At 36.6% G+C, this 26,431-nt stretch overlaps 1 protein-coding gene and 1 long non-coding RNA gene across 4 annotated transcripts in view; one reads left to right on the top strand and one right to left on the bottom strand.

Moving 5' to 3' along the window:
- prkg1b (protein kinase cGMP-dependent 1b) overlaps positions 1 to 26,431 on the top strand; it is a 213,323-nt gene that overhangs the window by 135,809 nt on the left and 51,083 nt on the right. For all 3 annotated transcript variants that reach the window (XM_058793099.1, XM_058793098.1, XM_058793100.1), the window contains 2 exons: positions 1,865 to 1,970; positions 5,750 to 5,813. In XM_058793099.1, coding sequence (XP_058649082.1) covers positions 1,865 to 1,970; positions 5,750 to 5,813 — 170 coding nt within the window. The remainder of the gene's footprint in view (positions 1 to 1,864; positions 1,971 to 5,749; positions 5,814 to 26,431) is intronic.
- LOC131550736 (uncharacterized) lies at positions 23,404 to 24,102 on the bottom strand. The gene is made up of 3 exons (XR_009273623.1): positions 24,000 to 24,102; positions 23,536 to 23,636; positions 23,404 to 23,422 (listed from the first exon to the last, which is right to left on the bottom strand). It is a non-coding gene; the product is annotated as an uncharacterized LOC131550736 (long non-coding RNA).

Genomic DNA, 26,431 nt, shown 5'->3' with positions numbered 1-26,431 from the left:
CTTTATATACCTTTCAGCATTCATAGTGCCTTCCAAAACATGCAAGCTGCCCATACCGTATGCACTTATGCACCCCCATACCATCAGAGATGCTGGCTTTTGAACTGAACGCTGATAACACGCTGGAAGATCTCCCTCCTCTTTAGCCCGGAGGACACAGCGTCCATGATTTCCAACAATAATGTCAAATTTGGACTCGTCTGACCATAGAACACTTTTCCTCTTTGAAACAGTCTTTTAAATGAGCCTTGGCCCACAGGACATGACGGCGCTTCTGGACCATGTTCACATATGGCTTCCTTTTTGCATGATAGAGCTTTAGTTGGCATCTGAAAATGGCACGGTGGTTTGTGTTTACTGATAGTGGTTTCTGGAAGTATTCCTGGGCCCATTTAGTAATGTCAAAGACAGAATCTTGCCGATGAGTGATGCAATGTCGTCTGAGGGCCCGAAGACCACGGGCATGCAACAAAGGTCTTCGGCCTTGTCCCTTACGCACAGAGATTTCTCCAGTTTCTCTGAATCTTTTGATGATGTTATGCACTGTAGACGATGAGATTTGCATAGCCTTTGCAATTTGACGTTGAGGATAATTGTTTTTTAAAGTATTACACAATCTTTTTACGCGCACTTTCATAGATTGGAGAGCCTCTGTCCATCTTTACTTCTTTACTTACCTCTGCCTCTCTAAGACATCCCTTTTATAGCTAATCATGTTACAGACCTTATGTCAATTAACTTATTTAGTTGCTAGATGTTCTCCCAGCTGAATCTTTTCAAAATGTCTTGCTTTTTCAGCCCTTTGTTGACCTCGTGTCAAATATTTTGAGACTTATAGTCAGCATCAAATTTGAAATGAGCTCATTTAGTGCATAAAAGTGTAAAATTTCTCTTTTTTAGTCCCATCATTTCCAGAATTCGGGTTGTAAATAAAAATGAGAAATGTTGCCTTGGCAACTAGCCAAAATAAAAAGTTAATATTTTATTTTCATTTTGATTATATTTTATTTCAGTTACTGTTTATACAAAAATGTTTTTTAATGGTTTAAATGTTAGTTTACGTTTTGGTATTAATTAACTATATAGCCTTGATTTAAATATATTTTATTATTATTAATATTATTTATATAAAATTATTATTATTTTATTATGAAGGGCCAAACAGGAAATGATTATATATAATATGAATATATAGTTATAAATCTGATTTTATATATATATATATATATATATATATATATTTGAATATATATTTGAATATATATATATATATATATATATATATATATATTGAATATAAATGTAAATTGTGAATATGTAGTTATTATTCTGACTATAAAATACACACAAATGTACACCATTATGTTGGTTCTTTAATAGGGATAATTTAAATGACATTTTATTAGTTTTTGTTACTTTTAATGTGGAATAAACGGAGCTGATGATTAAACATACATTTTTATTTTAATGCTTTTACTTTCGTCTCAAAGGAAATTAAATGGATTTATTTATAGATTTAATTCATAATTTAATTCAGATTGGAAATTTAAGTAAAGTGTTTGGTAATGTTTGTATTAATGGTCTTGAATTGATTATTAATTGTGAGGCTAAACAGTGTGAAATATGATTTATGTGAACAATACATCAATTCTTAGTTATCACTTCATCAGTTCTTGTAATGACTAGAAGACATTATATAACAACAGTGATATTGTTAGCACATATTGTATATTGTACATATAGTGATATTGTTAGCACTTATTGTAGATAAGTAGATAAAGATAATAAAGACAATTTTGGCTAGATAAATGTGCATGTGGGTGTTATTTGCTTATTTATTTATTTTTTTATTTTTTTCCCTCAGCCCTCACAAATGTGAAGTTATGGGCCATCGACCGTCAGTGTTTCCAGACCATCATGATGAGGACCGGACTCATCAAGCATGCAGAGTACATGGAGTTTCTGAAGAGGTGGGCTTCTGCTTCGTTCACTTCTATTTATTCTTCCTAACCTCTGATGGAAGAGGGCTGTCCCTCACCAGTATGCAATAAAATAAATAGATTTTCATCATGAATGAATAACACAGAAGTGAATGGTTACACAATCACAGATAACTCGCTATCCTTTGCTGTGTGTGTCGTTAATCTCGCGGGTGATGGGTTTTGATTGTAATATTTTGGAAGGTGAAATTACATATTACTCTCAAATGTTTCTAATCAACTGTCGTTATATTTTGTCAGTTTTTTTCTGAGGAAAGTAAAGTGTGTGTTGGTTAGATGTAGGCAGAGGGCAGATAATAACAAGAGTGCTGTTGCTTTCTGTAGATTCACAGATTGTAGAGTCTAATTCATCTACTTCCACTCACTTATACAGAAAATATTGATTTTTAGCCATGAGCTGTTTATGAATAGCTTTGCTTTATGTGAACATTCTTATTTTTATCATTTAATATCGATTAGTCTACAGTCCATCATAAAAATTCATTCACACTTCTGTTCTCTCCCAATAACGTCTACTGCATTATGTAATAATGGATTTTGCATTCATAGTTTAGTATGCATTGTAAGTTGAAAATCAATTTTTAGTGTTTCCAAGGGAAAATGTGAGAGTGTTAGTGTAGTGGTTCTCAACTTTTTTGACTCCATGGCCTCCATTGTCTATCTCAATATTCAAAGACCCCTGTAATTTATTGGATATTTATTAAATGTATATATATATTAATGCATATATTTTTGTCTACTTGATGAAATATTTTAGAGTTCGGCATTACTAGAAAAAAGGAAATGTTATTTGTTAATTTGTGTGACTTTTCAGGTCATAAAAATCACACTTTTAAAATTAGGCTTATCCATACACCCCCCCCCCATAACTTGTAATTTCCTCCTTATTAGTAGTGAGTACAGGAGTTTTTAACTTTCGGATTAAGATTATCTAAAATATGGTTGTGCAGAATAAGGCATTAATATGTGATTTGTAAGTACTAATAGACAGCCAATGTGCTAGTAATATGCATGCTAACAAGCAACTACATAATGAGTATTGGTCCTAAACTAAAATGTTAGTTAATTGTCTTAATTTTAGTAATTTATTTTGTTTTTAAATAATTTTAAGTCATCCTGAAGCCCCCTTCAAAGTATGCTGAGGACCCTTAGATGAGAACGTCTTGGGTTACTTGACTGTAACCCTGTTCCCTGAAAAAGCGAGAACGAGATGCTGCGTATCAAATGCTTATGAGAACAATTCTTTGTTTGATCGTTTGTGAAGCATGTGTGTCAAATACTCTGTTCTGCCAATGGGGTGCTATCAGTAAGAGGCGAGACCCTTGTTGACGGACCTTGGCCAGGACTCCCGGGAGCAGAGGGATCGGGAGAAATGTGTAAAGACCCTGTCTGGGCCACGTATGGGCCATGGCGTCCAGACCCAGGGAAGCTGGAGGAGTCAGAGAGAAGTAGAGGGGACATTATGCTGTCTCCTGTGAAGCAAAGAGGTCTACCTCTGCTTCGTAAATCTTTCCCAGATTTGACTGACTACTTCGGGGTGGAGTTTACATTCCCCGTGTGTTACAGCTTGTCTGGACAGCAAGTCTGCTCCCACATTCATATGCCCGGGGATGTAATGCGCCAGGGCACGCTTCAGAATCTGGTGCAAGGACCTCCTGATCCGGCGAGAGCGTGAGAGAAAGGGCCGGACCCATCTCGCGTGCCTTAGCCAGATCAACACGCGACCCCCAAGATCTTAACAAAGGAGCGGCTCGCTCTTCTCTAAAGAAAGCAAGCCGCACACAGCACTTTGATTGGCAAAAGATCGCAGTGCTCACATTCTCCCTGACGTCACCCACTGAGGTTATTTAAGTCAATTTTTGGCGTGTTTGACACACGTACTTCATAACAGTAACTTTTGATAGGGAACCTTTGTTATTGTGTATCATGGGTCTTGTGGGCATTGTGCTTGCCAGGGTCAAAAAACAAAGATATTCTTTCTGTGTATTTCTATGAGCATTATTGTAGTTGTTACCAGTTTTATCTTCCGGCAGGTGAAATATAATAAATATAATAAACCACATGATTTGATGCATCATGTACAAATGGTGAAGGATGAGTTGTGAGAAACCTCAAACCCAAAGAATGAGCAATAGTAATAGCATTAGTGAACACCTAATAAACTGTGGTCTGAAAACAGAAATAAAACAATGTTATCGTTTCATACGTAATGAATTATTGAATCCTTGAACGAAGAGGCCAGGGTTTGTTTGATTATTATTTTTTTTTTAAACAATCATTCAATCATGGACTCCATAGCGTCTGGTGACACAAAACAATGTAATTTTGCAATAAGATTCTCAAAGAAAATTACATTTCCCCAGAGGCTCCAAACCATCTTTACTGGAGACCATATGGCTGACGATGTCAAGGAATGGAAAGAACTTGGTTTTTGAAGGAAATGTAAGATGCCTTTGAGCTACATGGAGCAGCGAGAGAAGAAGTGTTGCATTCAGAATCAATATGTTGACGCCCCTCATGGACAAAGTGACTGCAAAAATAGATGTATCCTCTGAGGAGTTTCAGATGCTAAATGAAGAAGATAAAGTCCATATTCACTTATCAGCAAACTGTAGAAGTGCATTTAGTTTGCTCCAACTACTCTAAGAATAGGGTGGCCAAATGTGCCGTCCATACGGGACATGTCCTGGCTAGGATTTTAATATTGCCTAAAACATCCAAAGTTTGACCAATAACATGCAGGTATTGTACATAATCGTTCAATCGTGGTGCTGTGCGTGAGAAGGTGAGATCTACAGAGAACGATTAAAGTGATGCAAATATGAGCATGTGTTTATTCATTCATTAGACTTGAAGCGTCGCTGCGCACCGATCAAAAAAAACCCCACCAAAGTAGGCGCGAGAGCGATTCGAAAGCATAAGGAGCCATCTGCTCTGCTCTCTATAGCTCTCATGAATGTCACACAGCGATCGACGTGCACAGTGCAAACAGCCAAAACCTGGATATTTTAGGCAATATAGAAATCGTCTCCCAGGACGTGTCCCATAAAATTGGCCCGTATGGTCACCCTATCTAAGAGTGATATGTATGGCACATTAAAAATACAAATTTCACATTTGCATTTTTACACATTTATGTTCTAACACTATAGTCAGTTTAATCTGATTGGTTCATTGGAATCATCTGAGAATTAACATTTCAAGTGTTAGAGGCAGAGCAAATTAGAAAGAAAAAATTGTGTGCTAAAAGTATGTAAAGTCAGTTTTGATTTTATGTTGACTTTAATGTCCCCTAGCTAATTTAAATCTGGAAAACCAAGTATGTTTAATTTGGAGATTTTTTTTCATTCTACTGAGGGTCAACTGATATATTTTTTCCTGTAAAGTTCTTTCTGGTTGACTGGTTTTCTCAGCTATTTAAAATGATTGGCAGCCCTTTTTTATGAAAACCACGAGTAGTCCACCCCATCCTCAACCTGAGTCAACCTGCAAACATGTGCTTGACAGTTTCTTGCATGCATTTACTTTGTTCATCTACAAGCTTTCGTGGAGTTCATAGTTTGTTTCTGATATTACTAAATTAATTTCATAATAATGACGGGACTCTTCCTTCTCAACCTGTTCTTTTGAAACTCAGGTTGTTGTTTTTTCTTTTTTTGCTGGTCAGATATGATATTTTGTGACCTGATGGAAACAGCTTGTTTTGTTGGCTCACAAAACCTCAAACTTTCTCTTTATCTTGTTCACAGCGTTCCGACATTCCAAGGCCTTCTGGAAGAAATACTCAGCAAGCTAGCTGATGTGCTGGAGGAGGTAAGCCACTGAACTGTGTTGTATAAAACATTGTGTATTTTCTCAGAAGAGCCAGTTAACTCTCAGTACTTTGTGATTCTTTTTTTATTTTAATTTTTTTGTGATCAACTTTTTATTTATTTATTTTTTAAATCAACAAAACAACTCAAACAAACAACAGGGAGGGGGGAACAACAGACACACCATCAACAATTTCAATTTGTAGTAAAAAGGATGTAGTAAAAAAGTCCATAGATTGACAACAGTTGAACATTCCCAAAACATGTGGACAAAAGTACCTGCTGATACAGTGTTACAAATAAGACAGTTATAGGTCGATTACAGTTTCATTTTAAACCTCTTGTAAGTTATGTATGCTCTATGGATGACTTGGAAATGAATAAGTTAGTTAGTGACGTATTGTCAAGTATGGTGACCCATACTCGAAATTAGTGCTCTGCATTTAGCCCATCCAAGTGCACACGCACAGCAGTGAGTAGTGAACAAATGAGCACACACCCGGAGCAGTGGGCAGCAATTTGGGGTTCGGTGCCTTGCTCAAGGGCACCTTAGTCATGGTATCGAAGCTGTTCATTCACAATCCCCACCTTCAATTCCTGTCGGCGCGAGAATCGATCCGGCAACCTTCAGGTTACAAGCCTCCCTAACCATTAGGCCACGACTAACCTATAAGAATAGATACTACACAGGATCTTAGCCAAAAGGCCGAGAAGCGTTGAGCCAAGTTGAATAAGACGAATAAGGCTCATCGAATAAGATGACGAGCCAAGTTTTTAGAAGTTAAGATTAGATTAGACCACACTGTTGTGTTTGTTCAAGAACATAAATAAAAGTCGGCACAATGGTGGGCAGTTCTTCTTTCTTTAATTCTATACTGTGCAATAACTGAATCACGAACTCCGTTAACACAGGTGTCTCTCTTTCTTTCTTTGATAATTAACTGGACAACCAAAATCTAAACCAGAGTGGCCAACAAACCCAGAGTGGCCAACAGTGCCTATTCCTGAGTTTAGTCTGGGTGTCTTCAACACAATACACTACACACACCCTCTCCCAGTCAACCGATAAATCAAAATCTGTTCCAGATAGATTTAATAGAAAGAGACTTTGCAGTGTGATCATTAAGTTTACTATATATTAAAAAAACCGACCAGAGGGTGGTGCGATCCAATCCCATATAGGATGAGAGGAAATAGGGGATGCCCAGGATCCTCCATAGGCCTTGACAGCAGAACATAACTGAAAAAAGACAAAATATGATGATGCTGGTAAACAAAAGTTAGTTCTTAGTTCTTGAAGTGAGCAGAGTCCCTGGTTATCATATACAGTAAGTCACCGCATGTGTTTCTGCCCAATGTAGACCAAGAGGGCTGGACAAATGGCCGATTTCAACATAAAAAATGAAAGTTGTGCCATAAGGGTGTGTTGTTACAAAATTTGAAAGGTCCTCCCATCAGACGTTCCACCCTTTTTAGAAAAAAATAAACAAAAAGTCCTTCACCAGGATTCTCCAGAGATCGATTTACATTAAGTTCAGTGATAAATTTATTTAATAACTTAGAGGATGGGTTGGCTGTAGTATCAGGATGAGATTTATCCAGTGCAGGATTTAAAACGGCATTAAAATCACCACCCATCACTAAAGGACAATCAATCTGCTCAAGAAATATATTGGAAATATTTGTGAAAAATGCACTGTCTGCCTTATTTGGGCAGTAAATGGAGACCAGTGGTAACCAGTCATGTATTTTACAGCGTATAAAAACAAATCTACCTTCATCATCATTCCCGGCATGTTCAATAGTTAAATGTAACTTCCTGTCGATTAAGATAAGCACCCCCTTAGTTTTATTAGGAGCACAAGAGAAGGCTGCCAGTTTGTAATACTTGTTTTGAAATCGTGTCACATCGCATTGTTTTAAATGAGATTTATCTTCTTGTATCAGAGGGCACAGGAAATCGATTTACGGTGCAAATATTCTAATATCCGGGTACGCTTATTAGGAGAATTTAGGCCATTCACATTCAATGATAAGATATTCAGAACATGCATTGTGTGCTTGCAATGCCAAGATTCTGTCTAAGTGAAGAGAAACAAAAGCAATGCCATTCTGCCAGTGGCATGTTAACATTAGTATGTATCCTAGATACCAATCCACATAGATGCATAGTTCTTTTAAAAGAAAAGCAGAATAAATAAAAGTATTGATGTCTGTTGAGGGGCATAGGAAAAAAAGCAAAAACAAGGAACAACAAACAACTGTGTATAAAAATCAAAGCAGACCGCATATCGAGAGTGTAGTTCTGAATAAACAACAGAAACAAATGTTGATGTGTGACCAGTCCACTTCAACGCAAGACATGTCCTCAAAAAACCCAACGAGCCAAAAGCGTAGTGATTAAACCTGCTCTCCATCAGCCCGAAGAATAATAATAAAGAAAAATAAAGAAAATAAATAATTATTATTTACCTATCAGCGGACAAACGTACAGGGCAGGGGCAAGATTCCCAAAAGAAATTAGCAAGTGTCCATGGCCACCTTGTTATTGTCCTCTTCAGGGCAGTTAGGATCACCACAGACCTCATCGTTAATTTTCCCTCGTTAAGGTGCTTTGTAGCGCTGCAGAATACATCTTCAGTGACAGTGAAGTAACAAAACTCTCCTTTTGAGGAGAGTCGAACATCATCTGCTCGCCTTTGTGCCGTAGTTTAATTACCGCCGGATAGGTGAGGAAGGACTGGAAACTGACTGGATTAAAGCTCTTTCTCTTGGTAGTTGTGGCTGGACTAAAGTTGGGAAAAAATAGTAGCGTGACATTGTCCTGCGTGTATTTCACCGGATATGCCTGCCGAGCACCTTTCAGGATCGCCAATCTGTCATGCCATCTTAGTACACGGAAGATGAGAGTATGCGGCCGATCTGAGTTTTTCCTTCCGTCATACACGTGATGGGCCCGGTCAATCTCGATGTCACGGCCTTTCAGAGAAGGGATCCACTTGGAAAGATTAGCTCTGAGGAAGCCAGCTGCATCTGAGCCTTCCGCCCCCTCTGGCAACCCCACCAGTCGTACGTTATTTCTCCTGCTCCTATCTTCAATGTCCGTAATTATTTCGGTGACTTGCTCCAGCTGATTTCTGAAATTTGTGACTGTCCTCCTATCCTCACGTGCAGCTGCTTGAACTGAATCAACCCGGTCACTTGTCTGTTTCGCCGCGATGGCTAGCTTTTCAACTTCTGCTTTTAGCTCTTTTACAGAATTGTTGGTCGTTTGTATATCCAAATGTAGATCACGGAGTGCTGGGGTCAGTACAGAGTCTATCGCTGCTTTTACAGTCAAAGCCACTACCGAATCGAGAGTACTTTGTTGCTCTTTAAGCACTATCTGGATACCGTTAGCTATAGCAGCGTCGAGATCCTCTCTGGAGATGGTGGAATCTTTGAATTTTTTCTTTATTGGCGATTGCTCACTCTCTCTTTTCCGGCTGTCCTTGACTGGTGGGGTACTCATAGTGAACTAAATAAAGAGTGGTTCAAAATTTACTGACAGAATATATACAATTTCTGACAAAGTGAGCAGAGTGAAGGACTATGTGTGCATTGCCGCTGAAGGGTCACGTCATCCCCCCCAGTAATTTGTGATTCTTTACAACAAGCGTAGAATCCATTCTCTATTAAACATATTGTACTGGGTTGCCATTCATTAAATGTCACTAGGCAAAGGTTTTAATCAAAAAGGTTATTTATTTTAAAGGTCTCACTGGAAAAAGTATTTGATTATTTTTCATTATATTTCTCTGACATGTTATTGAACCTTGTTATTTCCATGAAAATAGGATTGTGCTACATCTGTGTGGATGATCACAAGTTGAAATAACATGGATAAGTGACTTATACAGGAGCACTTATAAAGATTCTTGGAGCACATGGTTGGTTTGTATTGAACATTTTATATATTGTATGGATGGATATATCTATGGAGATATTGAGTGGCATGTTAATTTCCAGAAACTGATATTGGAAACCAGTGTTATTTTAGTATCACTGATATACTATTATAGATTCAATTAATATTTTAAATTGCTTATTTCTATATTTTGTCTTCATTTTAATTTTTTTATATATATAATATTTAGCTTTAGTTATTTTAGTACTTAAAAAAGCTTAATTTTAAAGTATTTATTAAAGTATTTATTATTATTATTATTATTTTTAAAATATTTACATTTTTTTATTAATGTTTATTTTATTCAAAGTAAATTAAAATGTTTGTTTTTATTATTTAGTCTTAGGTTAGTTAGATCTTTAGGTCTTAGTTTATAATCCTGGTGGAAACTACTGGTTCTAGAGTCAATTTTTTAATATTTTTTGGAGGCTCTGTACATGCAGTTCATATTCATTCCGTTTCAAACAGGCCATGAACAATTACAGGTGCTGGTCATATAATTAGAATATCATCAAAAAGTTGATTTATTTCAAAAAGTGAAACTTGTATATTATATTCATTCATTACACACAGACTGATATATTTCAAATGTTTATTTCTTTTAATTTTGATGATTATAACTGACAACTAAGGAAAATCCCAAATTCAGTATCTCAGAAAATTAGAATATTGTGAAAAGGTTCAATATTGAAGACACCTGGTGCCACACTCTAATCAGCTAATTAACTCAAAACACCTGCAAAGGCCTTTAAATGGTCTCTCAGTCTAGTTCTATAGGCTACACAATCATGGGGAAGACTGCTGACTTGACAGTTGGCCAAAAGACGACCATTGACACGTTGCACAAGGAGGGCAAGACACAAAAGGTCATTGCAAAAGAGGCTGGCTGTTCACAAGCAATAGGGATAACCGCACCCTGGAGAGGATTGTGAAACAAAACCCATTCAAAAATGTGGGGGAGATTCACAAAGAGTGGACTGCAGCTGGAGTCAGTGCTTCAAGAACCACTACGCACAGACGTATGCAAGACATGGGTTTCAGCTGTCGCATTCCTTGTGTCAAGCCACTCTTCAACAACAGACAGCGTCAGAAGCGTCTCGCCTGGGCTAAAGACAAAAAGGACTGGACTGCTGCTGAGTGGTCCAAAGTTATGTTTTCTGATGAAAGTAAATTTTGCATTTCCTTTGGAAATCAGGGTCCCAGAGTCTGGAGGAAGAGAGGAGAGGCACACAATCCACGTTGCTTGAGGTCCAGTGTAAAGTTTCCACAGTCAGTGATGGTTTGGGGTGCCATGTCATCTGCTGGTGTTGGTCCACTGTGTTTTCTGAGGTCCAAGGTCAACGCAGCCGTATACCTGGAAGTTTTAGAGCACTTCATGCTTCCTGCTGCTGACCAACTTTATGGAGATGCAGATTTCATTTTCCAACAGGACTCGGCACCTGCACACAGTGCCAAAGCAACCAGTATCTGGTTTATGGACCATGGTATCCCTGTTATTAATTGGCCAGCAAACTCGCCTGACCTTAACCCCATAGAAAATCTATGGGGTATTGTGAAGAGGAAGATACGATATGCCAGACCCAACAATGCAGAAGAGCTAAAGGCCACTATCAGAGCAACCTGGGCTCTCATAACACCTGAGCAGTGCCACAGACTGATCGACTCCATGCCACGCCGCATTGCTGCAGTAATTCAGGCAAAAGGAGCCCCAACTAAGTATTGAGTGCTGTACATGCTCATACTTTTCATGTTCATACTTTTCAGTTGGCCAAGATTTCTAAAAATCCTTTCTTTGTATTGGTCTTAAGTAATATTCTAATTTTCTGAGATACTGAATTTGGGATTTTCCTTAGTTGTCAGTTATAATCATCAAAATTAAAAGAAATAAACATTTGAAATATATCAGTCTGTGTGTAATGAATGAATATAATACACAAGTTTCACTTTTTGAATGGAATTAGTGAAATAAATCAACTTTTTGATGATATTCTAATTATATGACCAGCACCTGTATATCCATTACCCTAAGTATAATAAAAAACACCATCAGACATGTTGTCATGATGGTTCACCTTATGAAATATAAGAGCCTAATTGCCTATTCACCTTTAAGGCATTTGTTCTGCAAACATTTTGATATTTACTAGGGGGAAATTTTGTTTTTTTGTTTTTTTTGTTTGTGGTTACCTAGATGAGCTCAATTTGTCATGTTGACAAAGCACACATTGGGCTTATTGAGTCAGAGAGAGTTTGGAGACATTTGCTCAAAGGATATTCCCACACGGAATGACATTTATTTTCATTAAGGAAACGAAGAACACCAAATTGCTGTTGACAGGCTACTTCAAGTGTAGACGATAAGTAATAAGCCCTGAAGTGTTAAGTAAAGGACAGCTTTGACTTTTTGTTCCTCTCTTCAGAAACATTGTTTTTGAACTAAATCTCTCATTTGCATGTGGAGATGCCCTCCATCATGAATAAAGATGCAGACCAAATCCACTCGGTTCGTTATCAAATCCATATGTGCAAGTATAGCTGACCTCCCTCAAATGAATTTAATTAGCACAATATTGTGTTTATAGTTTCTTTTAGGAATAGAAGTGCTACCCTTTTAGAGATCAAATGGAGAAAATTAACCTCTTTTACTTTATTATTAATTTTCATAATGTTGGGAAATTAATTAAATTAACAGACTAGCCTTGGGACATCCTTGTTAATTAAGATTGCATCAACAAATTAAAACTGCTTTGTTTTTGAATGTTATATGCCTGAAGGCCATTCATAGGCTTGTGTTTACAATGCAGCTGTTTGCGTCCTAATATAATACACATCAAGTCAAACCTTTTTTTCAGTGTTTTCCAGCACATTACAATAAGCTATTACACTGCTTGCAAGGAAATCCCTCTTTTTTATTTTTCATCAGTGATTTATTCTATATGAAATATTGAACAGCTGTATTTCACTCATATGTATCTCATCGGCCACTTTATAAAGTACATCTCTTCAATTCCATGTTAATGCCAAAATCTAATCATTCAATCACATGGAAACAGCCCAGTGCATTTGGACATGTACTGTAGGCATGGTCAAGACGATCTGAATGAGGAAGAAAGACGATTTAAGATTTTGAATGTGGCATGGTTGTGGTTGATGCCAGATGTGCTGGTCTGAGTATTCAGAAACTGCTGATCTACTGGGATTTTAATGTACAACCATCTCTAGGATTTACAGAGAATGGATCAAAAAAGAGAAAGTATCCAATGAATGGCATTTGGCTTAAACAACATGAAAGCATGGATCCATCCTGCCTTGTATCAACGGCTCAGGCTGGTGGAGGTGGTGTAATGGTGTGGAGGATATTTTCTTGGCACACTTCGGTACCAATTGAGCATTGTTTAAATGCCAAGGCCTACCTGAGTGTTGATGCTGACCATGTCCCTCCCTTTATGACCACAGTGAACCCATCTTGTGACCCATCCTGTTCTGATCTTCCAGCAGGATAACGTGCCATGCCACGAAGCTCAAATCATCTCAAACTGGTTTCCTGAACATGACAATGAGTTCTCTATACTCAAATGGCATCCACAGTCATCAGATCTCAATCCAATAGTGTGTTTGGAATGTGGTGGAACAGGAGATTCACATCATGGATGTGCAGTCAACAAATCTGCAGCAACTGCATGATGCAGTCATGTCAATATGGACCAAAATCTCTAAGGAATGTTTCCAGCACCTTGTTGAATCTATGCCATGAAGAATGAAGACAGTTCTGGAGGCAAAAACACCCAGTATATATTTTAAACATGACTAAAACTAGATGAAGGATGAATGATGTGAACCGGAAATCAACTTGTAATAGAAGTTCAGAGTGTGGCTTTTAACTTATTTTTAAAGATATTTTGAGAACAAAGAATTATTAGATCAATTCTCTCATGAATCTCACTGTCATGTTTTAAAGGCAAAGCTGATGGACATGATCATGGCCTAAAACTGTAGGTAGAGTGACTAATGAGCTGCATTCATGCTGGGTCCCTGCTGGTCACCTGCTGCAGTTACTGCCCTGATTAAACATGATGAAAACAGTGCTGTGTTCTCTGCTTTGATCTTGCGCTCTGTTCTCTCTATATTCTCTCAGTCCCTCATTTCTGTCTATTTCTCATACTACAATCTTCTCTCTCTCTCTATCTCGCTTTGTTTATGTTCTGTCTCAGCTGGTTCTCTGCTCTCTTTGCTGGTCGCCGTAGGCTCAGGATAGAAAGCATCTCTGACCATATGTATGAATCTGTCTGACAAAATAACTGTGTAAGTTCCCCTAGGCATGCTTCATGATGTAATATGCTAGCGTCCTTTGCTGATTTTAGAAGTCTGTGCTGATTAGTAAAAGTACAAAAAAATAATGCAATAAAAAAAAAACCCATTTAATTGTGCCCTGACCCACATGTAACTTCTGTATTAAGAAACTTTTCTGCCACAGGAGCATTTCAAGATTGTAATATTTTTTTATTCATTTAGCAGTCAGCACAGGCCAGCTGCTACGATAGTCATCATGCATCACCAGACCACTCTTATCAAGAGCCGGCAGCACAGACTTAGTGAGGAGTTTTTCACAAAGCATGCATTGTTGCATTTCAAAAAAAGCATTTTTGTGCCAAAAACATGACCATGTCCAACTTCTCTCTGGCAATTTGATTTAAATGGTCCATTTTTTTGCTTCTGACCTCACAAAGCCATGGCGGTTCAGAACGAGTCGGTTTCAATAAATGAGTTTTTAGACTGGAAATAAATATTCAGTAGTATTCAGTTGAATACAATTAACTCAGCACATTAGGCTATAATAGTAGACTAAATGCCTCATTTCAGGACAAGTGTATTAAAACTTTTTGATGCTATGAACCTAGTGTTAATTTCATTTATGAAAACTATGATGAAAAATATTCATTGACGATCATTGACTCTGTTACTAATTGTAATAAATCCAAACACTTAAACAGCCTCTGTACAATACAAAGTTGTTTTTGTTGTTGTAATATAAAAAAAAGCTTTTCAGTTTTAACAGTTTGCATAATGTGCAGAGTGTTAATTTGTATGATAATTTAAGGCAACTAGATAAGGTAAAATAAACCATATGTATGACATTGTCTTTTTTTGTGCTTATGGAAGAAAATGCAGTCCAGTATTTCTGATGAAAACCTCTCAAATTACAGCAATCATGATCGGTTATCATGATTACAATTTTGATCAAAATAATTATAATTATCTGTTTAACCATTATTGAACATGACTAAAACATGATGTATATGAAGTTTCCATTAACTGAAGTTTCCTAGAGTTTTAGTCATTTAAAACTTGACTAAACAAACAAACAAAAAAAACAAACAGGATAGGTTGATTGAATCTATATGGTGAAAACTAAAAAGGACATTTAACACAGGACATAGACTATAAGATAAGACAAGGCAAAAAAACCGCTGACAAAATTAACTCTACATGGCCCTCCAAATATAATGTTCCCCTTGTACTTTTTTGCTGCCATTATTGGACTCAGATGTCTTAAATGGTGTATGCAAATAGGTGTACAGATAATACAGTAATGCAACAACAGTATTAGATATTATCTCCACATCAAGACCCTCTGTTTCAAGTGAGTGGATGTGTGGGACGTGCTACACTGCCAAATGTCCTGGCACACTGAATATCTTTTCGTACTTTGCAAGCCTGATGGTGAAGCAAATTTGTGGTAGTCTATCGTATATTTTGCAGTTCAGTGTGGAGAGGGTCATTGCAGAGAACCGCTCAGCATGATGTTCCAGTTTGAAGATCTATGTCTCTTTAATTGATGACTCTCCTGAAACCCATTTGAAGTAGGAAATTACAGCAAATAGCTTTTCATTTTTTAAAAATGAAACCAAATGGATGCTTGATGATAATGTCCTCCTGGGGAACACAAGGACGAAGACACGAGGTGAAATGAAAATAAGAGTTCCACTCTTCAGTGCCTTTTTTTCAAGATAGGAATTGACTTTTCATTGAAAAGTTTTCTCTTTCCACATCATGATCATTACTATAATGACCAAGGCCTTAAAACACTGAAAGATTGTTTAGAAAATATATCTTTGCGATCTCAGCATTTTCTTCTTTCAGGATGAAGATATTCCAAATAAGTTTTTTTTTTTTTTTTCAAAGACACTCCAGTATCACTCACAATGTCTGTCTCACCTTGAACACATTCAGAAAGGCAATGTATTCAATCTTAGGAAAGTTTTTAAAGACTTTAATGTGAACTTTAGTAAAATGCTTATTACAATTAGATATTGATTTTTCCTGCAGCATCTAATAGCATTTGACCAAACTGCAATGTCTTTATCTCTATTACCTCAGAAATGCCTCCACCAACCTAAAAGTGCCAGACAGGAGACATTCAGAGACCCGATTAATGAACTTTAAAGCACGATATAAAGCACAATCTTGATGACTGACAGCATTGTGGGAAGTTGAAAAACTAGACACAAAGGCTATGTTCAGACTGCAGGCAAATCAGATTTTTTTCTCAAATCAGATCTTTTCAGGCAGACTGTCTGCACTTAATTCCAAGTGATCAAATCTGATTTGTGTGTCCAGACATAAACAACTTATCTGCATGGGTTGCTTTGTTTACTATGTAGGCGTACCCACGTTAAGGCTTTCAAAACGCATGCAGGAAAAATGAAGGTGCATCATCTCCAGTGTTGCCAGATTGGATGGACGATTTCCAGCCCAAAAGCTCACAAAAACCCGCCCAAAAACCGCCCAAAACTTTAACTGTCAAAATAATGTGATAGAATGTAAATCAAGGTTGATAAGAGCCATTTTTAACTCCTTATAACAAAATAATGACGACAAAATAATATAAATATAATGCTAAATTTCCCATGGATCAAATCGGGGAAAATTAAAGAGAACCACCAAATATGATTAAAATATGCAAGCAGACACTGTCAAAATGGCAATCAAGAAATTAACCGATACCCTCGAAAAACACATGCATCATTTTCAATGTCAACAATCAGAATTTAAATGCAAAAAAGTGCCCAATATAAGTGATCAGAATAAGCAACCTAGGTATTTCACACTCGTTCATGCACACACCTTGACAGTCAAAACTGTGTCATTCTGTATGATAATCCGACAATAAAAAAATTCAACAACAATAATAATGCTCGTACTTTCATGTCACACTATAATTTCACACAGAAGTCTTTCGTGAAGTTCATGTTGAACATAATATGGAACTTTGCACAGTCAAAACTAATAAGTCCACCAGCTTTAAAGGATATACCAATCTGGACCGTTTAAAAGATAAAAGACAGGATCGTATAGATGTATAGATTTTGATTAAATTTAATTGTGCTCTGATTTCGGAGTTGCAGTGATATAGCCTTCAAGTCATCTCTCTCAACAGATGTAATTCACATTTTGAGAGTTAAAACACTCTCCACTCTTTACTATCGAACTTATAAATGATCACTTACAGTTATACATTCAAAATCAGATCAGTTATCGCGCTAAAAACCCATCTCTCATGAATCATCACGTCTGTCTGCACTGCTGATCCCTAGTGATTGGCTAAAAGTGCGGCTGCGACACCAGATATTGTGCGTGTGTGTTTTTGAGCAGTACTTGTTCTGATGACTGATTGGATGCATGCAGTAGGCTATATATGCACACTTGGGCTTGTTTGTTAACCAATTAGCCTATACAATTTATATGTTTTGAAAACCGCCAAACTGACCAAAAACCAGCCCAAATTTTGTCCACCCGCCCAAGCCAATATTTACCCGCACAATCAAATTCAAAACCGCCCAATTGGTTTAAGCTGGTCCTGAGCAGGAGCTAGTTGCTTGGGACCAGCACATGACCAGCTTAAATCAGCTCATGACCAGCAGCCATGCTTCAAAACATACCTAACCATCATATGCTGTTTGTTTTAAACAGGGACATCATGAATATTCTGACTTTTTCTGTGTTTAAGTGCTATAAACGGGTCCCCGGTGCATCTACCAACCCAGAAAACATGAAAAAGAACAACCAAGTAATTTTATTTATTTTTTTTTTTTTTTGGTAAGCCTTTCTCTGCAAGCTTGTAAAAAACCGAGCTGCTCAGATTTCGCTCCCCCCATGATGCAGAAAAGTGATCTTACTATAATATTACCGCCCCTCAATATGCACATTTTGGACATCATGTGTGTTTTTAAAATACACTTGTGTATTTGACAGTTTAAGCACAATAAGACATGAAAGAGTTTAGTTTAGCTTAGTTTAGTACTCAAATGCCGTGTGACATACGCTTTTTGTGCGCGTGCTTCAGATGTGTGTGTTCAGAAAACAGTATATCAGAAATTTAAACTCTCTCTCTTCCTTTCGGCTTGCTCCCTTTTTCAGGGGTCGCCACAGCGGAGTGATCCGCACAAGCGATTTGGCACATGTTTTACGCCGGATGCCCTTCCTGCTGCAGCAGAATGGCACATTCTGGTGACACCTGAGACTTATATTACATATTGTAAAAAGTGGCATAATAAAGGGGCTTTAAATCAGATATGAAAAAAATCTGATTTCATGTATTTTTTTTTCTTCTTCTTTTTTGTCCAGACTTTCAAAGCCCCATCTGGATATATGCAAAAAAAAAAAAAAACCACAAGGACAAAATATTCACAATGAAGTTCCCAATGTATAAATGCTCAAATCTATGGCGAAAATTAATTCAAACCAGTGGTCTCAAACTGGCTCCAATCTTAATTAAACACAATTGAAGAAGCTCATCAAGGCCTTCAGTATTGCTGTAAACTTCCAAGCAGGTGAGTTAGAGCTGGTTGCAGGGCTGTGGCCCTCCAGGAATTGAGTTTGAGGCCACTGATTTAAAGGGGTCATCGGATGCCCATTTTCCACAAGTTGATATCATTCTTTAGGGTCTTAATGAAAAGTCTGTAACATAGTTTGGTTAAAATTTCTCAATGGTAGTGTAAAACAACACCGTTTTTACACCGTGACAGACAGCTCTGTCTAACACAAGCTGTATTCTCGCATGCCGCTTTAAATGCAAATGAGCTCTGCTCGCCCCACCCTCTCTTCCGAGCCGCTCTCGGAGAGAAAGTAAATGTTAGCCGCATTATCGTGAAACTTGCTAATTAGGACATTATTAGGAAAGGCGATTTGCAAAGATTCATTAAAAAACCTTATACTCACTTCTTCTGGAGGTGAAGCTGGATCACAAATGATTCGCGCGAAGATAGACGCATTTAGGCAGATCGGGGGCACATTCCCTTCAAAAACAAATGTAATCCACTGCGTCTTCAGCAGCTCAGATGTCGGGAGTGCTATGTTCATTATTACGTCCAACAACAGAACACCTCAATTGTTTAGGAGACATTCTTGTCTACATCTGCTCCGGCGGTGAAACAATGGCAGACTGATGACAGCTCACTCAGGGCGGGTCTAAGGTAAGACACCAGTCCAATCTGTGCTGAAACGCTACTGTCAATCAATAATCGTGGGAGTGGCCTTCATCCGTGTGACGTCACACCGACAGGCATCTGAGATCGGCTCGATATGAGAAAGGGGAAATGATTTAACGAGATCAAATAAAAACCACTGGGTGGATCTTTATCATTATAGGGTGGTTGTGTACACACACTGCCAACACACATTTCAGTTCTAACAGCTTGAAAAAATTGCATGTCGTATCCGATAACCCCTTTAAACTAAAACATATAAACCATGACTGTGAATGTTTTTCTGTCAAACCAACAAATAAATAAATAAAACAGAAATTGCAGAATTCTCCGAGTAACATCTCTGTCCATAATCCTGAAAAGAGATCCACCAATCAAATAAGCCGCTGTTACCAAGGAAACGAGAATTGTTCCAATGCTCAGTAGTGACCACACACTCCCAGTGATTTAATCAAGATTCCCTACACTTTTAGAAAGACTGAAATAGTATTTTCTTGTAAACTACATATAAAAAAAAACATTTCCTTATTTAAACAAAACAACAACAAAAGCCTTGTGCTTTTGTCTTTTTTTTCCCCCTAATTTGCACATGCTTTTTCATTTCAGATATGGTTGGTTTGGTTTGTGTGTCTTTATTGAAGATTGTTCGAAAAGCTTATGAAGAAAGTGAATGGGAAAAAACACATCTGAAACCAAGGCTGCTTAAAAAGCGGACATCCCTGTTGCACTCTGTTATCCTCTGTCTACGGCAGTTAGCTATGTCTGGGCTTTATCCCATACATGCTTGTGAAGTGCTGGAGTTGGCAGGCATTCCCACACTGCACTGTTCTACTTGGAGCAACATGGGTCAGAAAGTCAGATTTTTCCATCAGATGTGTGAGGCCTTATGATAGGAATAAAAGAATGTAGGTCAAAGAGTGGAAAGAGGGGGGATTTCTGGAGAAGGGTTGCAGTTAAAGTTAAATAGTAAATCAGTAGGGATTATGCAAGAATAAATTAGGATTTTCTTTTTCCTGAAAAAGCTAACATTATATGTTAATAATATGCTAATATTAATGCTATTGATTTTATCACAATAGAACTAAGTGTTACTGACTTCGCTCACACGGGGTATAACAGCTTTCTTATTGTTGTACCTTTTTTCCCCCAACTTTGTTACACTTGTGGTGTTCCTAAGAATGACTGGCCTACAAAATATTATATAATATTGTGATATATTGGATTCAATCTTTTTATAAGCTTACTTTCCTACATTTAGCACAGGTTTTGTATTTCTTTTTGGAACTGACTGACCATAGGTCTCATTGATATGAGCTTATGCACCTCACTTTTTGAGTGGACAATCATCAAAATTATCCAAAATAATTCATCTTGTTCTCAAAAACGGAGGTGCATAAGCTCAGATCAAAGGCCTACAACCAGTCAGTTTCAAAAAGAAATGCAAGATCTGTGCTAATCAAAAGAAAACAAGTTGCCAAAAAGATTGAATGCACGATTTGGTGATAATATAGCATAATGAGAGAATTACAGGCAATTTTTTTAAATGGCCAGTCATTTTTGACCAGGATCACCAAATTAGGTAAAGGGTTTTCAGCACAGCACAAGAGTTAAAATGTCTGAACATTTAGCAGTCTAGTCGAATAATGTCTAGAACAAGATGTTAAAAATCGCAGCTGATATTACTTCCCATTTATTCATTGCACAAAGTAGGCCATGTAAAAATTAGGTATTCCACACAGTTAGCTCTGTTATATACTGTATATTTGAGCAAATTTAGTAGGTCTTCCAGAGGTTTTATACGGAAAATTTGCATTATAGTATTTATTAGTTTATTAGTTTCAGCAAGCCACAGATGCTGTTGAGAGATGTTGAGGTGGTGTTTAATAATACATCCTAACAGTTCAAAAGAGAGTCAAATTCAGTCCTGAATCTGAGCATTATTACTTCCTCAAGGTGAGCTCAGTAATAGACCTATGAACTGCACAATGCTGCAGGCGCAGCACATTCATTCCATTGCTGTAAACTGAAGAGCTAATTTTTCAAAGCAGATCTTTCAGGGTTTCAAGAACTGGGCTTGATCTTTGAAATTATGAGACATGTGTAAGGTCTTGATGTTCAGGTCATTGGGCTTGAGATGATGAGCTCTGTTGAAACTTCTACCAGAAAGTATTTTGTTTGGCCTTGACCAACAATAGAGGACAAATAGTTACAAAGACTGTTGTCAGGAACAGCACACACAAAGAAAACTCATATATCATGACAATCCCATTGCATCATGGTTGTAGAAACATATAGTTATGATTATTTATTTAATTAAGTCAATCAAATGTGGTAAATCAAATCAAGCAAAGTATCCCAGGTGAAAAATAAATATTTAAATTGTGCTTTTTCAGACACACTTAATATATTCAAATTATATTGTACTAAGTGCATATTAAATGTATTATTTTGAAACAACTTTAATTATATTAAGTATTTCAAGATATGTTTAAGTTCAATTTTAATCTATTTGCAATATATTTAGTATATTGAAATTGTGTTAAATTGGAACCACTTTAAGTATATTTAGTGCAATTTAAGTGTATTTCTTAAAATACATTTAAAATGTACTTTTAATAGTATATTTGAAGCATCGTTTTAAAGTACATTTCAATTGTATTTCAACTCATTAGAAATGCAATAGCATTACACTACTAGTATATTATAAAGCTGCTTATTTCAGTATATACACAAGTACACACTTTGATATTTAGAAAACTTTAATGTATTATATTGTTGTGTACATTACAAATATTCATAAAGTACATAAAAAAAGTACAGCCACATATACATTGGTGAAAAAACAAAACATACTATTAATGTATTAAAAATGCACTTGAAATACATGTTTATAGTATATTTGTATTAATACAAACATACTCGTGTACATTTTAATACATTATATAAAAAACATTATAATAAATGAAAAAACACAAATGCTATGGCTGAGCTATCTTATCCATTTACTGTAAAGTACAGAATTTTACATCAATGAATAACAATTTTCTGAAGAGAAAAAAAACAACTATTCACTGAAAAGAATGTGCAGAAGTGAATAGTTGTGTGTGTGCAAAGACTGAAGATGATAAATTTCAAGCAACAGAATAGGGAGGGATGGAGGGGTTTTGGAGGTGGACGAGGAGATGATGTAGGGATGGTGAGAGGCAAAGGTGCGGGATGATGGCAGGATGTGGCGAAGGGATGGTGATGGGAGGATGACGATGATGCCCTGGCGGCTTGGATGGTGTTTGGCGCATGGCACAGACCCAGAGCATCCCAGTGCTCACAACACAGCAGAGTCGAGGGAGGGAGGAGCCAAGATATAGATGATGTGGCAGCCGACATCTTGGGGCCGACCGATGGAGACAGAGCTGGTGGATCCGAAGGCACAGACGGAGGGCCGATGGAGTTGAGCCTCGTCGCAGGTTCCGGAGAGCATTGCTGGTGGAGACTTGCATTTTCTGCAACTAAGGACTTGCAATTCAGACACTGTAGTATTTGAAGACTGCTTTATCACAGGATCTGTGAAAGAGAAATAGAATTGATATAAAATTACCCAATAACAGATTTGCATCCATGATTGAATATGTGTATTATAATTTGCATCGATATTCATTAGAATTTTGTTGACTTCTCAGTTTACCTTTTGACAATATCCTCATCAAGCTTGACATATGAGTGTCCATTCTTATCATCTTGTCTGTCGTCACTGTACAGCACTATATGAGTTACATTGGACATAAGAAGGCCCAACAAGAGCACTTACAGTGAGCAGAGTTCAAGTACAAATTCACTGAAATTATTTCAATAAAGCATGTTGATAATTGTGGTTTATTGTAACACTTTTATTTCCATATTTAGCATGAATGTGTCTGTTGTGGTAATGCTAACATGCACTCTCTTCACCTCTGTTGCAACAATAAAAAAAAAAAAAAAGAATGACTGAAAGGAAGCACAAATTAGCCACCTGGAATGGACACATTGCTAACATTTTTCTTCCAAGATTACCCGAATCACCCTCCATTAGGTCTGTTTCAAACATCTTTATAACAGAGGTGATACGATATACTTAAAATATACTTACTATTCCTTTGCTTGTCTCTGCACTCAGATTTCAGTTTGTCTTCTATAGCAGCTGATCTGAAAATAACAACAAATGTTAATATTTTACAGTCACACACACACAAAAAGGCAAATGACGATTGATGATTTGTTTTCTTTTTAAGAATGACAGTACGCTGAGTACAATGTACCTGGTCGGTAAAATAGTAAACAACCTTCCCAGCCTCAGCAGTTTCAGATGTACTGTATGCTCTCTTATAAGCAAACCTTACAATTTAATCTTTGTTCTTATCTGTAATGAGAAATATATATTAGAAATTAAAGGCGATAAGGTTGTCAAGCTTGAACAAATATAACATTAAACACCAATCAACGAACACTACCACAGCAGGCTAATCAGCTCAAGACAAAGTAATTGTATGTTCATAATCATGGTTTTTCAAAGATCATTAACTTCATTAACACAATCAAGCCAAATTGTTCAGGAAATCAGAAATAAATACACAACTTCATTTTGCAAATAAAAGAATGTTATAATGTTGCACATGTTATAATGACAATTTTTTTTTTTTCATTTTTTTTTTTTTTCTGCCAATGCATGTGTTAAAAACATGACTGGCACAGACAAATAACATTAATTAAATACAAATCTTACCTGAAGTCACAGTGAGGTTCCAAAGCCAGACGCCATACACGCTAGCAGAAGCTGGTAAAAATAAGAACATACCACTATATTTTCTAATTAATTTCATAATCACCCCCAAAACAAATTTGAATTCTGTCATCACTCACCCTTAAGATGCTCTAAACCATCTAAGACTTTCGTTCTTCTTCGAAACAGAAGCTGAGATATTTTAATTAAATCTGAGAGATTTACGTCTCTCCGATGAAAGATGTTCACGTTTCAAAAAGTTCATCACAAAAAAAAAAAAAAACATTGCCAAAGTAATCCATATGAATTGCGTGGTTTCCTCCAAGTGCCCTAAAGAGACACGGTCGCTCTATATAATACTGTTTAAATTTAGACTTACATTCACATTCAAGGGATTTGATATACGAAGCTCATTATCATACGAACCAATCAGAGCCGTTCAATGTCTCTGGACCCAATCAGGTTTAGTCAGTGTTTTGTTTGAATTTAAACACAAGTAAACGCAAATGTTTTTTTAATTTAATTTTTTTTTTTTAAGCATTTCAGATATGATGTTGAAATCCTTTAGGGAATATCAGTAGTAGCTTATTACAGTTAATGTATCATGTAATGGACTACAGCCTAATCAACCAAAGTAGCATAACCTTTTAAGTAAAACTGAACAACATATTAAACAACATATTTTAAATATTGCAATGCTTAATAATAGTTGACATACGTTTGTACATTGTAAATGTTAAGTGTTTTTCAAAATATCGCACTTTTCCAAATTTTAAAATTATAAATACATTAATAATTAAAATATATTGCAGTAGGTCTACACATGGTTATAAAGTACATTAAAACTCACTAAAAGTGTAATCATTTTGTTATGTTCTTACACAAAGTACACATAAAAAATACTTTAACATAAGTATGTTTTATGTAAATACACTAAAACGTCACTAAAAGTATGCTTGTGTTTAGTATATTCCTTAAAAGTGTAACTAAGAATATATTTATTAACATAGTATTTCTACGAGGGGTGTCCCCGACTAAGGATTTTCATAGTCGAATTGGGATTTTTGAATCTTGCCGATAGTCGACTGATAGTCAAATCATATGTTTGGGGGCGGGGTCAAAATACATTACCAAGAGTCAAGTCAGACTAGCCTGGTAATACCAAACTCTGCTACTTCGCTTTGCTTCGTAGACAGAAGCGAAATGAAATTGAGCGGAAGTACGATGTCTGACGTAGTCAGGCTAAAGTCAGACATTGACAGTCATAAATACTGACCTTAACACACAGGGAAAATGTGTAACGGACGCCTCGCAGATACAAAAATAATGTTTTATGTTTTGGTTAAAAGATAGTATTAAATGTCAGCGAAACCCAGTGGTGGACGAAGTACACAAATCAAGTACTTGAGTAAAAGTACAGATACATATTATAAAATATTACTCCAGTAAAATTAAAAGTACTGCTTTTTCAATTTTACTCGAGTTAAAGTACAAAAGTACTCGATTTTTTGTATGTACTGAAGTAAAAAAGTACTGATAGATTTATTTAGCTATTTTATATAGACTACTTAATTTAATTTTATATTGGCACATATTTTTATAATCCTACTGCTCAAAATACATGGGATTAGGAAAATATAATTATATTTTCATAATGATTTTTTTTTTCACAAACCTTGTCTGTGGTGTAAAAACACCCCTGGCCATACGCCCCCAGAGGGCATCACTTCCCACTTTTATCATTACTGTAGTTACCATGTTCTGAACAATCACATCCTTTCTTTTACCCTCAGATGTAATCTATCTAGGTGGTTGAATAAAAATATTTGGACTTTATATCTGAAAATTTCCTCAATTTAGCACCAGCAAGCTTGTTAGCTAGACAGTTAGCATCAGCTAACAATATTTACTTATTTTCAGTATGATTATGAATAAACATTCATATCTGTCAACTCGGCAAGTTGATCTAAACAATATAAAAATGTATACTGTTGATAAACAATATAAAAACAGACATCACATAGGGCAAAATGCTTAGCATTTTAATAAAACTGCTAACGTTACAGCAGCAGGGAATATGAATGTGCATGAGTTATTTTATTTAATCTGTGTTATTTTAATGTTTCGTTTTTTGACCTAAAACATAGAGACACTGACATTGATCTGTCTGCATTCAAGCATTGCAGTGGGCTTAAATAGCTCGAGCCCCTGCCCCTTTGAGATCCGACGGTAAAGTGCCCTTGCGGTCCGGTGCCCCCAGTCTGCCCCCAGATTTCTGCCGAGGGTAGAGGTGTTCGATATGACGATTTTTGATCGTGGACTATAAAAATGTCTCCACGATTTGCTTTTTGAAAGAAATATCGTAGTATCGTACTTCAGCGCGCATTCTATCAGCTGCAGTTCTGGCGCCGCAGTCTATGTGCTACAACGCCACA

This window comes from Onychostoma macrolepis, chromosome 12 (assembly GCF_012432095.1).
Source record: "Onychostoma macrolepis isolate SWU-2019 chromosome 12, ASM1243209v1, whole genome shotgun sequence".
Taxonomy (NCBI): Eukaryota; Metazoa; Chordata; class Actinopteri; order Cypriniformes; family Cyprinidae; genus Onychostoma; species Onychostoma macrolepis.
Note: the sequence above shows the minus strand (reverse complement) of the source record. Positions and strands in the feature narration are given on the sequence as shown.